This window comes from Palaemon carinicauda, chromosome 18 (genome assembly GCF_036898095.1).
Source record: "Palaemon carinicauda isolate YSFRI2023 chromosome 18, ASM3689809v2, whole genome shotgun sequence".
Classification (NCBI taxonomy): Eukaryota; Metazoa; Arthropoda; class Malacostraca; order Decapoda; family Palaemonidae; genus Palaemon; species Palaemon carinicauda.
The window spans coordinates 15,290,334-15,309,309 of record NC_090742.1 but is presented as its reverse complement, the minus strand read 5'-3'; the positions used below and the strand labels follow the sequence as shown (position 1 = coordinate 15,309,309).

At 36.4% G+C, this 18,976-nt stretch overlaps 2 protein-coding genes across 3 annotated transcripts in view; one reads left to right on the top strand and one right to left on the bottom strand.

Moving 5' to 3' along the window:
- The window catches only part of ssp6 (short spindle 6), a 363,586-nt gene that overhangs the window by 61,280 nt on the left and 283,330 nt on the right, over positions 1–18,976 (top strand). The gene's annotated exons all lie outside the window — the stretch shown is intronic.
- LOC137657625 (transcription activator GAGA-like) overlaps positions 17,988–18,976 on the bottom strand; it is an 85,258-nt gene continuing 84,269 nt past the window's right edge. The window contains exon 6 of the mRNA XM_068392000.1: positions 17,988–18,756. Coding sequence (XP_068248101.1) covers positions 18,478–18,756 — 279 coding nt within the window. The 3' untranslated portion in view covers positions 17,988–18,477. The remainder of the gene's footprint in view (positions 18,757–18,976) is intronic.

The window sequence follows — 18,976 nt, the reverse complement described above, 5'->3', positions numbered from 1 at the left end:
GTTGCGGCCCCCCCCCCCCCTATCTTTCGACAATGCTCTATAATGTTTGACGATTATCTCAAATATCCTAAAGCAAATGTTTGATCATGTTCGATGATGACGTCACATGGGCTGGACCAAATGTTGCGCGCCCCCCCCCCCCCTATCTTTCGACAATGCTCTATAATGTTTGACGATTATCTCAAATATCCTAAAGCAAATGTTTGATCATGTTCGATGATGACGCCAGATGTGCAACACCAAATGTTGCGATCCCCCTATCTTTCAACGACGGTCAATAATCTTTGAAGATTATTTCAGATGTCCTACAGTAAATGTTGTTACCAAGCTATCTTTCAACAACGCTTGATAATGTTTGATAATGACATCAGGAGTGCTACACCAGATGATGCAACCCCACTATCTTTCGACAGCAGTCAACAATCATCCAGGTACATAATGGCTGCTAGACATCCATTAACTATCGACTTAGTTATCAATTCGTGACTTAGGTTAACAACAATCAGGAACATAACTTACAGAGAGAGAGAGAGAGAGAGAGAGAGAGAGAGAGAGAGAGAGAGAGAGAGAGAGAGAGAGAGAGAATTGTTTTTATTTTAATTAATATATTGCGTCCAATGGCGTCAGACATTTGGGTACATAGTAACAATAATATTGTTTACATCTATATAGTAATCAAGTTATGGCAAAATAATTCATACGGAATACAAAGTATAATTTAGACCTTTGAGAGAGAGAGAGAGAGAGAGAGAGAGAGAGAGAGAGAGAGAGAGAGAGAGAGAGAGAGAGAGAGAGAGAGAGAGGAACACTTTTGGCCATTTCAATTCCCCGCTGGAAACCATAAAAAAAAGGAAATGACTCAATGGAAAAGTTGCCGAGTGGCAAAAGTTTTGTCATACAATGATTACGTTAATGGATCTTGCAGTTTTTTTTTTTTTTTTTTTTTTTAAGGAGCTTTGCGTCATTCATGCGTCGTCGGTGTGAGCTTTGACGCCGGGGAATAAGTCAATTTGGAACTAGCATGAATGTACTTATCTTTAGTTGTAGGTTAGAAAATAGGAAGAATGGTTGCATAAGCTTATATATATCTCTCTCTCTCTCTCTCTCTCTCTCTCTCTCTCTCTCTCTCTCTCCATACAAAATAGCAAATACATGGAAGAGACTTCCAGCGGATTTAGTGAACAGTAACATGGTAAACAAATTCAAGAATTTAGTTAGACAAGATCGTAAAAACTTTCTAAACGTTTAAAACAAAGTAATTCGCTCTACCCAAGAGCAAATGGAGTCTCCACGGATGGTCTAAAAAGCCTTTGAGACATCCAAAATCCTTGTAACTAAGTAAATGTGAGACAAAAAAAAATATCTCAATATGCTAAATACAGTTTCAAATAGACCTTTCATTTTAACATTGAGCTTATAACAGAACAGAAAAGAATGCAGTATTCAAAAATCAGCTTTAGGCCTAGGCTTCTCATATATGTACTTGTAACTCTGTGTAACTCTCTAACTGATATAAATAATCTCAATATGCTAAATTTTCAAATAAACCTTTCACTTTAACATTGAGCTTATAATAGACCAGAAAATAACGCAGTATTCACAAATCAGCTTTAGGCCTACTCCTATATGTACTTTTCCCAAGTACTTTACGTAATACAATTCCAAATAGGCCTAATATATCAACCAGATATGTCGTAACACTGCAACTCCAGAAGATAAATCATTAAAATAAATATATATCACCTCAGTTCACAGTTATCATTGTATTATTGGAAGATGCTTGAAAAAAATTAAATGTTATAATAAAGGAAATTCAATTAATCCTAATGAAGTGATGTGAGAACAAGCTATCAGAAAATTAATATATTTATCAAGAATAAACTTCCAATATAGCCTACAACAAGTTCAGGTTTCAGAAATTGGATCTTTTGGCATAAAACTAGGTCTATTATATAATACAAAGTTAAACCGAATAAAGAAAAATCAATCAATCCTAACGTATTGATGTGAGAACAAGATATGATAAAAAAATTAATATATTTTTCAAGAATGAGCTTCCAATATAGCTAACAGCAAGTCAGATTTCAGAAATTTGATCTTTTGGTACAAAGGTAGGCCTACTATATAATACAAAGTTAAAATGAATACAGGAAATTCAATTAATCCTAACAGATTGATGTAAGAACAAGATATGATCAGAAAATTAATATAGTTTTTCAAGAACGAGGCTCCATTATAGCTAACAGAAAGTTCAGGTTTCAGAAAATTTGATCTTTTGGCATAAAAGTAGGCCTTTTATATAACACAATGTTAAACCGGATTAAACCTCCATGCTACAATGGCAATATATCAATAATCATATAGACTTACGGGAGTAAAGCTAAAATATAACAATGATGGATAAAAAACGTATAGGCCTACTAGTTGGAAAAGCAAGATGCCATAAGCCCATGGGCTTCAACAAGGAAAAATAGCCCAGTGAGGAAAGGAAATACATAACCGACATGAGAAGTAATAAACAATTAAAATATTTTAAACACACATTTCTCATATATAAACTATAAAAAGACTTAAGTCAGCATGATCAACATAAAAAAAAACATTTGCTGCAAGTTTGAACTTTTTAAGTTCTACCGATTCAACTACCTCATTGGGAAGATCATTCCATAACTTGGTGGCAGCTGGAATAAAACTTCTACAATGCAGTGTAGTATTCAGCCTTGTGATGGAGAAGGCCTGACTATTAGAATAAACAGCTACCTAGTATTACGGACAGAAAAAATTCTTGATGATGGCCAAGGTGGGACCAATACCACTGACTTCTTGAGCTCTAGTCAGAGCTAGTAATAAGACCTCTTAACAGTTGAGAAACATGCTCTACAAATCATTCCATAAAGCCAGAAACAAACCATGTTCTTTCCCACATCTTTCTTGATTCTGCCAAAGCTAAAGAAGAGCTGTTGACAGTCAGGCCTGAGAGGTCAAGTCCTCTTCAGATAGTAGGCCCTACTGTACGAATGAGTGGAAGAACTTTCACTAAAAAAATGCTGCAACTCCAACATCTCTGCTTTTGTTGGTTCAGGGGAATATTCCAAAACTCTAGGGGCCAGAAAATCCTGAGTACCCTTAACAGTCGCAAGGGTTGAAGGCTTGGCAGGCTGCTTCGAATTACTAACCCGACACCCAGAATAAGAGTGTTCTGACCAAAAGACATAACTTACAACATAATCTGGGGCTGACGACTGCCCAGACAGGTCATTAGTAAGAGGAAAATCTCCAGCACCGATCAAACTAGAGAGAGAAAAAGTACTGCATACCCTTCCACCTGTTGTTTAAGGTGGAGTGTAAGCATTGACTTGGGGTTGCGGGCCCCCAGCCACCAATCCTTGGCTGGCAGCTGCGCTCAAGGATGTACTCAAGAAGGGCTAACTTCTTAACTCAGATTAATGAAGTAATCCAGTTAAAGAAGCAAGCAGCACTTATCCCTCCAGGTAGGAAAAGAGAAAATGGGCACTAAATCTCTTCCAACACCTAGTCAATATAAAAAGTTCATGGCCCATGCATTTACAACCACTCTGGCAACAAGGTAATCAGGCCAGCCACCAGGTAAAACTGGACTTGATACAACAGGCCCTCCTGGACATCTTCAACTAATTCTCCCTCATCTTGTTAGAAGTTTCAGAGGAGGAGAAAGAGGTGGAGGAGGAGTGAGCTTACTTCTTCCTCTTGCCAAACTTCCCTAGGACTCTGTAAGCAGAGAAGTCTTCAAGAAAGTCTAGTTCTAAGCGACCATTGACGACAGAACTCCCCCAAGTTGAAAAACCACAGAGGTTGCTCCAAGAGAAATAAAAACAATTCAGGTCACTGTCACAAAAGAAGTGATAGGCACACTGGCACTCGCAACTCTGACAGGGGGGGGGGGATTAAGGTTACTGGCACAGGAGATTAGGGAGCACAAGGGCATGGGGTCGCAGGCACAGGGTAGCAGGTACAAAGGTGTCAGGCTCAGTGGTAAATAGAAGGGAAGCAATCACTGGGATGATGGGCACCGGGGCGACACAAAAAGCTTTCAATGGCTATACAACTTTCTTACGCCCTTTTGGCTTCAAAACTTAAACTACCACAGATGTGAGAGCCCTCTTTGCAGCCTTAGTTGCTTTCTTTGGCTAAGGTCTCACTGCAGGGATGATTACTGAGGTCATTGACATTGGGGCCATTGGCATTGGAATCAGAAGACATCATTAGTGTTGTGAGGTTACTGGTACCTAAGACACTGAGGATGAGGTAGCTTTAGCTACCAACTCTCACAAAAAAGACACCGAGAGCCTACCTGCAAGACCTAAGGAAGGCTAGGACTTTCTTAGATCAAACTCATTGCCAGTGGCCTGTACAGCTACGAGAAAGCTTTCAACACCTACTGTTGTGGAGCGAACACCAGGGGAACCCCCACTCCAATTAACTCAGAAAAATTTACTAATGCATATCCAAGGTCTTCCTGCTCCAAAGTATACTCCCTGGGGACTGAGCCAGAGGTGTAAACTTTGGAGCTTCAGAGGCTAACGAGTTCAATGAGGAGAGAAAACTGCTATAGAGTATCTCCGACATCATTCTAGTCACTGCCAAGGATGACAATGTAGAATACATAGCCTTTTTGTTTCCTCCTCAAAGATAAAGCCTGCCATTGAAAGGGAGACTATAATCTGCACTCGGGAATTAGGAATAACTACGAACAGTCATGCCCTCTACAAGAAGTGCAGAGAGTGTGTTGATCTACTGTTCGCCTAACCATGAACTGGTTAAAACGTCCACCCTTTCCCCAGCAATTACGAAGTTCTTGATTCACATCAATATTAGAATCCAAACATAACCAGTTAACTCTGTAAGAGAGTTTTATTAAATCCTTTGAGTGGGTTTCAACAATACGTCCACAATCATTGCAGCAGAAGACAATATAGAAGAATCTTGACAGGAATGAGGAGGGGCTACTTGCCATCATTAACGAATTCAGCGACTATTCCAGCTCCGCTATAGACATTCTCTAATTTAAAAGACAATAGATTTTTATGTACGTTGGAACAAAATTGTATTCATATACTCTTGAAGCTCTTCTTGCCAAATCATTTTTTTATAGGTGGGCTAAGTTTTGTTGCAACAGAACAGTTTTCCCATTAAAAATATTCTTTTTCTACTTCCCTTTTTCCTTTAGTGTTAGTCTATGGCAACCATTTTCAATTCCAGGCGTACTTTTTATGCTTGTAAAAACATAATTAACAAGGGGAAAAACACAAGAATACTACCTAACCTTAGGTTCTCCACCTAACCTAACATAGGATATGTCCTTAGCTTAACCTAAGTACCTTTACCTTATTGTTTGGTGGTAAGATTCTATGGTTATTCAAACACAATTATAAGATTCTATGGTTATTCAAACACAATTAATGTCTACACTCTCAGTCTACTCACCAATTTATCAGTAGCATTTTTGTGTTTAAAATAAACGAAAATTACCATATAATGGGAATGTTTGCAACCAAGGCACGGAAACATTTTTCCGTAATAAAAGCACGAAGAACTTTATAAAAACGAAGATAAGATAGAGTCGGTACTCCGATGAAGGTAGCAAAGAAATAAAACGACTAACAAGGCATGTGACAATGAAGGCACTGATTAGTCCTTTAGTCAATGATTGCAAAGGCAGCCAGGTTATAATATGAAAAAATGGGAAATTAAAATGCTTTTAAAGGAGAAACTGTTCCTTTGTGACAAGTTACATATAAAATGGCATTGTTAAAAAAAAGTAAAAAAAAAAAAAAATATGCACATTATACACATTTATTAAATACCCATGCAGCGTAAGAGTAAATATATACCGATATCAGTACATTTCAAAAAGCGAATGCCAGGTTTGATATACTTCTGGATGAGGGGAATTAGAGTAGCAGCATCTCGTTTAGTAGAAAGGGGGGGAACTAAAGGGATAATGAAAAATTTCTTGGACACACATTCAATACCCCCAAAGACCCATATGGCACTTAACGGTCTACCACGGTTGTATTTAGCTTTACAAAAATGAGTTTCGTCTATTTCAACAGTAACTCCATCACCACCACTCGCCCCTTGATTATCGAAGAAGTATTCGGTAACCTCGGAACAGAAACTTCTCCAATCGACACTAGTTTTCGAAGATATGTTGATACCATCCATGAGGGTCTCATGGTCCGAATGTTTATGCAAAAAGTGGTTGGCACAAAATATTATCTTCCATGGGGGTAGACGACTTTTGTCCAAAAAAGTACCTTTATAGGCAGTAACGGTATAACCACAACGACGTTTCTTCTTAGTTTTACGAATGATGGATTCAGAATTGCAATAAAACACGTGAATGTCTTCCCTATAAGATAAAACAGAACGGCACTTGGGGCACTTTAAACTCTGAGGAATAACGTTGTGAGATTTAAGAAAATGTTCAACATTACCTGAAGAATCAAAAAAAATTCACCATGGAATTTAGCTACTGCTTTTAGGTACGGAATACTGCACCCGCTACAAGTTTCTATAACTTGCTCCATCGCAAAATACGAAAAAAGAAACCGCACTTTGAATGTAGAACGTCTCACCAGATCAAAGGTTACAACGCAAAAGGCATTGGAACAAAGGGTATGAAAAGACCGCTCAAAGGGATAAAGGAAGGGGGATAGGGAGATATCTGCATAGGCCTAGGTTGGTGATTGGTTAAGGGAAAAACAAAGAAGACTAGCGGGTAAACATGATTGAACTAAATACGGAAACTAGTTCAGAGAAAGGATTTATGGGACACAGAGGAGTGAAAAGGAAATAACCAAAGAAAATAAATAAAAACAATATAGGAAGGTAAAATGGAATGAACGATAAATAATATTGAATGGGAATATAAAATGAGATGATTATACCGAGAATGAACTGGATGAAAAAACTAGTCCAGAGCAAGTATTTATGTGAAACCGGGAAGAGAAAATGAAATAACCAAAGAAATAAACCCAATATAGGAAGGTAAGATGGAATGTATGAGAAATAATATTGAATGGGAATATAAAATGAGAAAATAATACGGTAATAAAATGAGTAATTGGGGGAGGGGATTGGGGGAGGGGAAACTCTTGCGCAGGGGAGTGATATATGGGCAGACCGAAAACTGGTGCGAACGAACGAACGAACGTACAAATGGGTGCTAATGTTAGCATGGAATGCTAACATTTGATCTACATCAGGTATGGAATGCTAACATTTGATCTACATCAGGAGTTGGCAGCACTGGTTACTGTATTACAACATGATATAACCTTTGAAACGGCTCCTCCAAAATATATCGTTATACTGTTTTGTATTTTCCTACGGTTATAATACATACAAGAAGGAAATGTATAGAGAAGAAAAGGATTGTTTTATGATTATATATCGATTCCCTAGTACGTTTTCCCCACCCAAAACCCCTAGTTTCCACTGGGGGTCCCCCATTATCGGAGGATATAGATGTATATATATTTCTAAAACTATTCATTTGCGACGGGAACGAGTGTTATTTTCGAAGGGAGCGTAATTTTCACTATAAGAAAAAGTAGTTGGTATCCTACGTTATATTGCCCTGTAATACACTACAATGATACCCTTATATCATTTACACACTTCCGTGGATGAAACTAAGGTTCCTATCAAGACGAAAAAAGTTTGTTTTCTTCCTAGTGCACCCGAATACGGTACTACATTCCTCATGATAGAAACCACTGAATTGGTTAAGAAAATGTGATAACCAGCCTTCAGTGATGTTACCTCCTCTGGCAAAATACATCTAAATCTCTGGGAAAAGAAATTAAGCAGAAGTGCTCACCTTAGCCCAACTTCTCAGTTCATTGTCTGTGGTAGAATTGTCGTTGGTGGCAAATATCGTCAAGGCTAGCTGGTCATCACAATCGTGAACTACACATCAATTAGTTAACCTGGAAACTGCCGTGCAGCAGTTATCACAATTCTCAAAATAGTACCGCACATCACATATCTAACTTGAAAACTTAGCCTAAGTCCTCGTTCTTCACCAAAGAAAGACTGGGTAGTGGGTAGGCAAGGGTTGTTTATAGCTAGGCTTTCCAGTGCACTTCAGTTGCTGGGCGGAGGGATTCGCCTTTCCATCGGCACCTCCTTAGCTCTCTTCCTTATTCTAATTCTTTATTTTCTTCTCTCTTTTTTCCCGCATCTGATACATATATTCTTTTCTTTTCCCTATCCCTTCTTTCTTAAAAAGAACGTCTCCTATTATCTTCTTTTTCTCTTCGTATGGCTGCTGTATTTCTATTATTTTCCTTCTCCAGTCTTCCCTTTACTGTTATTAGTCCCCTTACAATATGTCTGAAACGTCTTGAAAAGCTCGTTATACACCCAACCAACACAATGTTCCTTTACCGATTGTTGCCTTTTCACTTGGAAAATAAAGATTAAGCATTTCATTAATAATATGGTTTATGGTACATGTAAAGAAAAGCTTGAGCTAAGATGCTTTGCACTTATCCATTTTGCGGCGTGAGCAGTTCTAAACCAGGCTCTACTACTAGAGACTCTTCTGTGCCCAGACAATATATATTATCTTTTGAGATCAGAAAGCGTTTATGAAAACACTGCAATATCCCTGACATCAGAAAGACCTTTATAAAAACATCCTAATATCTATTCTTCGAGATCAGAAACCCTTCGCATAAAACAACGTATTTTCTTTTCAGGTCGGGAAACCAGCCATAAAAAAAAAAAAAAAAACAAAAAAAAAAAAACGTTAGAAAATATCTTCTTCAAAGGGACTGAGAGAACACAACTTATATATTTTTTTTTAAAGTAATTTTATGGTCGTTATTTTGAAAGTACGATGAGGGTGATCGTGGTAGTTGCAATGTCAGGTAAACTTAAATCACTCAATCAATCGTGAAGAAGAATATGTGGAAAGAGCCAAAGGCAGGAAGAAAAAAGGAAATAAGGGAGGTAAGATGGAAAAAGAAATAAGGAAGGAAGAATAGGAGGAAGGGAAGAAGGAAGGAAAAGAAAAGAATAGATGGAATAAAATAAGGAAAGGATGTGAGAAGTAAATAATAAAGAAATGAATGAACAAGAGAAAGAAAGAAACAAGTAGGGAAGTGAAAGGAAAAAGAGAAAAGAAACAATGAAGAAATTTAGGAAGGAACGAGAGAGAGAGAGAGAGAGAGAGAGAGAGAGAGAGAGAGAGAGAGGGGGGGGGGACACGAAGAAAGAAAAGAAAGTGCAGCATTCAAACGCTAAGAATAACAAGACTCAAGTTACATCAATGTAAAAGATATCGTGAAAAATACGAAAAAAAAAAAAAAAAAAAAAAACATGAGTAATGAATTCGAAAAAGTGACATCGTTAAAGGCAATTAGGAATTAATGAAAAGATTGTAACATGATACGAAAGCTGAAATCAAAACTGAATAGCGAGATTATTAACGTGAATATGAATTCATTTTTATAATGATTCAATCTTTAAATTTCTATTTACTTATTGCACAAAACGTGATACGTAAAGTAAGATTATTATTAATTTCATCTGACCATATTTGTTTACCTTTGCTATTAGATAAAAAAAAAAACCCGAATAATCGTGTTTATTCTCTCTCTCTCTCTCTCTCTCTCTCTCTCTATATATATATATATATATATATACATCTACATAAGTATATATATACTCTCTCTCTCTCTCTCTCTCTCTCTCTCTCTATATATATATATATATATTCATATATTATATATATATATATATATATACATACATATACATAAGTATATATATACTCTCTCTCTCTCTCTCTCTCTCTATATATATATATATATATATGTATATATGTATGTATATATACAGCATATATATATATATATATATACATATATATATATATATATATATGTGTGTGTGTGTGTATATATATATATATATATATGCACAGTATATATAAGGTCACACTCAGACGTATAACTACTCGTTCTCTCTCCATCCATCAGGTACGGGGGAGGGAGTAGTCATACCCTGGTGACAGGGATGGGGGTTGCGTATATGTGCTTATCTAGATACCTAACCGCCATTTTTGACGGATCACGTACACTACTTTATAATTACAATGGATTCATTATCTTCAGTATTGACATTTCCGAAAAGAAAAAAAGAATAGTTCTGGTTAAGCTATTTAACCGCTGATTACTTTCAGAGTCCGATGGTATCGTGATTTGATTAGTATTGGAACGATAATGTATAGTGGTATGCCACACAACACTCCACCCCATTTTCTCTCCGTGATGATTTTACAATAATTAAAACTGAAATTAAAATTTTGTTTCATATCTAAATGATGCAACAATAAAAGAAATAAAGGAAGGGGTTTTGAGAAACACGTTCTAATTTGCTGCTACATTTGAGATATCTCGTCTCCACATCAATAATTTAATATTGAAATGATGAAGAAAAATACGAACTTGATTAAAAATTTGTTTAGTATATAAATGATAAAACAATAAATAAATAAAAGGATTATTTTGACCAACAGATTCATTTATACCGTTAGATTTGAAATATCTTATCACCTAAGTAAACTAAACACCGAAAAGGCGCAAAAAGAAATAATATTAAAATTGTGACCAAGAAGCTGTTCACAAACAAACAAGCACACACACACAACATATAAATTACTAACACACAAACAGGGTGTAAAACATAGCCTGCTTCGAACTTCGCTGGCGGACGTAAAAATTAACTCATGAAACAATTATTCCATCCCATTATTTATATCAATTACTGTTTGATAAGGGGTATCTGACATTAAACCTTATCTCCTTTATCAGTAGCATTATTCTAAATATCTATAAATGTGCAATTCATGTTGGATTATACAAATTTGAGTATTTAAGGAATGTCTATGACATTACGACACTGGTTGGTTTGTTATGATACTCTGGCATCACGAGGTACTCTAGATTGCAAAGACTACCTAAAAGCTTTGTTGAAAACCTGCAAACAAATACACACATCTGATTTATGTATTTTTTTAATACAAACGAATAAAAATCTCCTAGATTGAAGTTAAGAAAGAGATATATCTGATATATACATATATAGACAGAACTAATATATATATATATATATATATATATATATGTATATATATAATAAGGATAAGGATAGGGAAGTGGGGAATGTGGGGAAAGGAGGAGTACCCCTGGATACAATCCAGTTTATAGCCCGAAGGCAGGTACCCGGGATGGGAAAGATTAAGGAAAAAGGGAGAAAGAGAAGTACAAAAGAATAAAAGAGAGGGGGGCAGACCCTCTCGCGATGTTAAGGATTTTTATCCAATTATTGGTAGTTAATATATATATGTATATATATATATATATATATATATAGCTTACTGTAGATATACACAAACACACAAATATATACATATATAATGCCCCTTTCTCTAATGCCGTTACACTTACAAACATTAAGAGGTGAATTAGTATATATAATTATATTTATATTCACAAAATCGAGCAAGTTGGAGATAGGCCGTGACTAGACAGTTAGAAATACTAGGAAGAGTACGCGTATATTGCAGTAAACAACGTACATCAGCATTGGATAATTATAACCTCCATTAGAGTAACAATAAACACCGCCTTCATTGGACAAATAAGGGCAATAAAGTTAATTACTGATAATTCTCGGGACCGACGTCAGAACCCTCCCTTACCTGACCGAGCTAGACCTACTGTTCCCGTTTAAGCCAAAGAACAAAGAGATGAAGCCATTACATTAACTAGGGATGCGAGTTCACCTTTCATACACAGCCATTGCAACACCAAACTAAACAATGAAAAATCTTAGTTCATATTACAGAATCAGAACCGACAATTTACTGTATGGAAAGATTATCCTCAGTGCTGACCATTTTTAAAGCCCACCGGTTAATGTACATTCGTCACTGCTCAATATTGATGTCTGAGCCTATAACTATCAATTGCAGCCCACCTATCGGTTGTAACAACTAGACACTTTAATTAACCTTTCTGAAGGTCCAGAGAGAGAGAGAGAGAGAGAGAGAGAGAGAGAGAGATGCCTTCGGCTAGACACGTAGTTCTCTAGTTGGGCCTATCACCCGATATATATATATATATATATGTATGTATATATATATATATATATACATACATACATACATATATATATATATATATATACACTATTGGGTGAAGTCAGGTCAGAGACCAACACAGAGGCTTCACTCTCTCTCTCTCTCTCTCTCTCTCTCTCTCTCATCCTCTTAAAAGAGCTAGCTTAAATCAATAGATCAAACGTCTTAAGTTAATTAATCCATTACACTTCAAGAGCATTTCATAATCCGTAGTAGACCTATTTGAGATCCCGCATTTTCGATTACTCTTAAAATAACCAAAACTTTGAATTTTTAATTGTTTGTAGCTTACAATTGTGTGTGTGCTTTCATATAGGCTTATGTCGGGACGGGCTCTAAAAATTGTTTTGGCATATAAGCCTATGTCAGGAAAGGCTCTAAAATGCTTTTGTCATATAGGCCTATGTCAGGACTGACTCTAAAATGCTTTTATCCTATAGGTCTATGTCGGGGCTGGCTCTAAAATGCTTTTGGCATATAGGCCTATGTCAGGATTGGCTCTAAAATGTTTTGCCATATATTCCTATGTCAGTACTGGCTCTAAATTGCTTTTACCATATAGGCCTATAACAAGCTCTAAAATGCTTTTGTAAAGATAGTGAAAGGGATTATTTGTGTTGTTTAAGAAACAAGTTATAACTAAGAACTCTTAAATCATCGTAAACCAAAATATTTTAGCCTACTCCATTACCCAAAAATAGCCTTCATTTGTGGCAAGTCTTTCTAAGTAAACAGCTTCAAATTTAACCCGGCTAGTATTAAACCCATATATCTTCTCTAATTAATACAAAGAGGTAAGACTTTAGGCTCCCATTGTTCACTGGCATCATCAGCTGTTCTCTCTCTCTCTCTCTCTCTCTCTCTCTCTCTCTCTCACGTTAACTTATAAATACTGGATATCAATAAAGTACATTTTCCTTATATAATTAGCTAAAATCATAATTATTCACCCACACAAAAGTCTTTCTTTGTTTACAGAAAAAGAGAGGGAGGGAGAATGAGTGAGAGGGAGGGAGAGTGAGAGAGAGGAAGGAGAGGGAAAGAGAGAGGTACAGATGTGTCTGACCTCTCTTTATACCCGTCTCCCTCTCTCTTTGTCTGTTGCTGCATCTGACCTATTTTGCCCTGGTCTTCACTTCAAGTTTCCTGTACTCAGGTATGGCTTTCGTACCTCTCTCTCTCTCTCTCTCTCTCTCTCTCTCTCTCTCTCTCTCTCGAGGTAAACTACATCCAATTAATATCAAAATAGATGGGATGCCAGGAATGAGGGTTTGTACTATCATAAACAAAAACAAACACAAAACGTAGAATAAAAAGAACGATAATAATGATGATAAAGATAATGAAAAAATGGCAAAGGAACATTCTTAAATACTCTATTGGCATTAGGATTTAGCGACTACCATACGTATGGATTGAAAATAGGGTTTGAATCCCTTTGAAATTAAATCAATTTAATGGACTGTAAAAAGGGTTTGAATCCTTTTGAAATTAATACCAGTTAATAGACGAAAAATGGCGTTTGAATCTCGTTGAAATTAAACCCAGTTAATGGAGTTAAAATACGATTAGAATTCATTAGAAATCAGACCCAGTTAATGGACTGTAAATAGGATTTGAATCCCTTTGAAATTCGACCCAGTTTATTGACGAAAATAGAATTTGAATCCCTTTGAAATTCGACCCAGTTTATTGACGAAAATAGAATTTGAATCCCTTTGAAATTCGACCCAGTTTATTGACGAAAATAGAATTTGAATCCCTTTGAAATTCGACCCAGTTTATTGACGAAAATAGGATTTGAATCCCTTTGAAATTCGACCTAATTAATGGACGAAAAATAAATCTTATTTCATTTGAAATTCGACCCAGTTTATCGACGAAAACAGGATTTCAATCCCTTTGGAATTAGACCTGGTTAATAGAAGAAAAATAGGGTTTAATCCATTTGAAATTCAACCCAGTTTATCGATGGAAAAATAGGGTTTGAATCCCTTTAAAATTAGACCCAGTTAATGGACTGTAAATAGGGTTTGAATCCCATTTTTAAAAACCGCCCTAAACAGACGCGTCAATACTTAAAACCTAAAACTGACCTGAGAAGCTTCCAGTGACCTGACATTGGCATAGTCCGACGAAACGCTTTTACTCTTGCAAGATGCCTGACGTTTGTGCTGATGGGGTTGAGGCTGTTGCTGTTGCTGTTGTTGTTGCTGCTGCTGTTGTTGTGCATGTTGCTGTTGCTGGGAATGATGTTGTGCTAGATGCTGCGAGGACTGGTGGTGCTGTATATGCTGCTGCTGTTGTTGTTGTTGTTGTTGTTGCTGCTGCTGCTGCTGCATGGACTGGGTTGTTGCAGCGCTGTGATTATTGGGCGCGCTGGCCATGTCCTTCTCCTCCTCCACCTCCGTCGGTATTCCGATTCCGCCCTTAGCAGCCTTCGTTCGACCTTCTACCACTTCTTCTTCCCCTCCTCCAGCAGACACAGACACTCTTAAATCCCTCTTAAATCCCACGGTCAGATCCCAACGGAGACCCAACCCCGCATAATAATCTGACCCAAAACGTCCAGACAAAGACAAGGCAAAACATGTCATTCGGGAGCAATATTTTCGAGAAAAAAAATCGGACTCAAGCTTTATGAATTTAAATAAAAAAATAGACAAGAAGGGTTACGTGACTGCCATAATGGACGATTATTATACACCTCGCAAGAGACAGTCAGCTCTCAGGGAACGATGTCAAACCAGGTTCCCAGTTGGGAAAAAGGGGGAAACAAAAGCACGAAGGTATGACAAAGGCTACGTTGGAACACACCACCTTTCCCCCCTCGGAGAACCCAACACAACTGTGGTCGTGACTGGTGGCAGAGGCAGTGTTGCCAGATGGGATAGTGTAAAAATCCCCTAAAACTCATGATAAAATATCCCCAAAACAACCCAAAAATCTCCATTTCCACAAATATATTTTCTTCTGATCATGTAGGCTTTACTAAGATAGAAATTACCCACTATACTTCATATAAGTGCAAGTAAACTAATTGCAACAATATAAAGGTTCATTCATCTTTGTTTCTTCTTCATAGAAATTTGTACAGAATATCCCCATTAGACACCCAAAATCCCCAAATCTAGGGATAAATACCCCTATCTGGCAACCCTGAGTGGCAGAGGTGCCTGGCGATGTTGTGGGGGAGGAGGGAGGATAAGGGGGGGAGGGAGGGAGGAGGAGTGTCGTCTGCAGCAGCTGTCACTCTGAGAGCGGCGAGGTATCGACCCAATGAACCCCACAGTCGATCCTATCCACTAGTTGGCCGTTGAAGTCCTTTCCTTCTCTTATACTCACTTCTCGCCCCCACTTTCTCTCTTCTAAATCTACTTTTATGTTCGTCACTCAAAGACTATCCTGCATAGATTGCAGAGTAGGCCGAAAAAACTTGTCGAGGCGGAATCAGTTGGTAATGGGTGCGATTTCTTCAACTTTGAATGTCCAGACGTGTGTGAGACTTTAAAACTTTGTATAAAGATTAGAAACTCTACTTTCTTTCTTTTATTTCAGCTGTAATTCGCGTTAAGTATATTTTCAATTCACTATTATGGAGGTTATTATCTAATAATCTTTTATTCTTATAATTAAAGTTTTACAAATTTTCAGTTTCTTAAACAAGTCTTTTTAAATCTAATGTCATTTCTATTAAGCAACATTTTTTAAGAGGAATTACTATAAGTCATCTAAAATCCAAAGAAAAAAATCTATAGCAACGCATTTCAACTATAAATAACATGAAGGGTAAACAGGCCTACATTATTTTAAATGCATTCAAATAAAGGAAAACTTGAACAATCATTTCTATAAAAAAAAAGTCTATTGCAATGGCACTCCATATTTCATTTACACGCCTGACATTAGTTTTCAGTTATCTGGCGTTACGAATATAAAGGTCAAAAAGTAGGCCTACAATACTTGCCTTTAAACAAGTTTGAGCTTCATTTTATTACTAAAATTTCATGACAATTTAGGTCCTGAGAAGTTCCAAATACATTCTCATTAGTATGAAACCATTGACTGTAATAAAAAGTTATTTCTGAGTTATTATTATTATTATTATTATTATTATTATTATTATTATTATTATTATTATTATTATTTTTATTATTATTATCATTATTATTATTATTGTTGTTGTTGTTGTTATTATTTGTTAAGCTACAACTCTAGTTGGAAAAGAAGGATGCTTTAAGCCCAAGGGCTCCAAAAGGGAAAATAGCCCACTGAGGAAAGGAAATAAACAAGAGTTTAAGAAAACATTAAAATAAATCTTTCATATATAAAATATAAAAACTTCAAAATAACAAGAGGAAGAGAAATAAGATACAATGGTGTGTCCGAGTGTTCCCTCAAGCAATAGACAGTGGAAGACTATGGTACAGAGGCTATGACACTACCCAAGACTAGAGAACAATGGATTGATTTTGGAGTGTCCTCCTAGAAGAGCTGCTTACTATAGCTAAAGAGTAAGCCTTACCAAGAGGAGAGTAGCCACTGAACAATTACAGTGCAGTAGTTAACCTTCTGAGAGAAGAAGAATTGTTAAGTGTATGAGGAAAGAGCAGAATGTGTAAAGAATAGGTCAGCCTATTCTGTGTATGTGTTGGCAAAGATGAAATAAGCCGTAACCAGAGAGAGCGGGGTACAATGTACTAGTGTCTGGCCAGTCAAAGGTCCCAATCACTCTTTAGCGGTAGTATCTCAACAAGTTGGCTAAACTTTCCTGGAACACGTTGCCTTGTTCTCAGAAAGAGTTGCTGTCGGGTCCTTCAAACAATCTCAGCTGATTTTGAAGGAGCCATTGTTCGAAAACATTTCTAAAGCAAGATTGATTGCACTGTGTAAAGTGCACTAACTGTACTATACCCACTGATGCTGGATTTGAAGAAGAAGCATTTGCTAAATAGAGAACTTCTCTCCATATTTCTCATTTCTAATTATCCTCGTTCTAAGGTTCTGAAATTCATTCTTTACCATAGCTACATAAAATAGTCTTGAAATTTACAGGCTATGGGAGTTTAATAGGTAGAGTAATTATTTTTATCAGTTATTTTCTTAATTAATTGGTGACTTTTTCTCTTTGTTACCATTAGCCTAAATAATTAAGTTCTTGTCAGTATAGCTATGAAACGACCTATCTAATAGTAATTCTTCTTTTTTTTTTACAGATATTATATATAATTTCATATTTTTCAAGCTGTTTTGTCAATCTTCTTTAAAGAACTAAAATGATGTTTTCAAATGTTTAATGCATTGAACGTAAACTACGCCTGCATTCATCTGTCAGAATTCCTATTCTACTGCTTAAAAATAGATGGATTCAGGAAAAGATTGTATTACAAAAATATATTCATTTAATTTGGTGACCTAGACAAGTTCAATAATTACAGTCTGTCTTTAAAAATTCACCACTATTGCAAGAAACGGGGTAAAACCCATATTTCTTTTACCTTTTGAACATAATACAAACTATTTGGCCCTCAGCTAAAGTTTATTGGCAATACTTTTACCAATAACATAATTAATAATACTATGCAACTGGTCACACCTTATCTAGGTACAAGTTATTAATACGAAAACTTAATCAAACTACAACACACATGATTTACGAAATCTTTCATTTGCATCCTTAAAATCGATATTGTATTGATAAGAAAGTTCATACAAAAAGGCTTGATTAAAATTACCCGTTATTTTTTTTCCGCATATTTATAGAAGCCCCAAAATTTTTTTTGGGAACGGTTAAACAAACTCTTCATGTTTTCCAAGACCTATTTTAGAGGGCAAAGGTGAAACGAAATTACATGGCAATATTTGAAAATAGAAATCAAACGACTGGAAAATGGCTTCATCTGCTTTACCCAAGTAAAATAGATGTCTCTCTTCCTCGTGAAAGCATTATCTAACTCTTGTAAAATATTCATTCCCATTTTTTAAATAAAAATACATAAATAAAAGTTTCAGCTAATATCTAAGCTAGGCGAGTCTTTTCCTATTTTAAAATCCGAGAGACATTATCACATTCAACGTTGTTTACTTATATAGAAAAGTGTACTAATTAGTCGAAAATTCTTCTCCCCAGTAAAGAAACAAGGGCCACAATCAAAATGCTGCGAGACAACAGTATCTAACTTTAAATACTGAAAATATCCAATACCTATATTGGAAACCAACTTCACGAAACGCATTACGTAAACCGTAACTATAAAATACATACTCTCTTAAATTATCCCTTAATTAGACTTCGGAAAGCTGGGCAGAATCGGCAGCACAGTCTGCTGTTGTTGTTGTTGTTGCTGTGGATGGTGCTGAAAGACAGACGCCCCTTTATTGGCGTGCGTCGTGCTGTGTCGGTCGAGATTGCATCGCTGCGTCGTGCGATACGGGCAAAGGGCACAAGCGAAGGGCTTCACTCCCGTGTGGATACGGACGTGCCTTTCCAAACTGCTGGCGAAGTCAAATTCTTTGCTGCAGTACGGACACGGGTGGGTTCTCAAGCGATCCTGTTGGCTCTGTAAGAAATTAAAGAAGACGACTTCGTTTATCATTGAAAAACTTAGAACGGTGGTAGACCTACAGGTATCATTTAAAGGGAAGAGAAGATGAATATAATTTATTGCCCGAAGATTTAGAAAGTTGGTATCTTACTTAGAAAGGTATATTCTATAAGGAAAAATCTCCGAGTTATATTGCTATTTTCTTTAACATTTATCCAGGTCAAGAGTGCAGCTT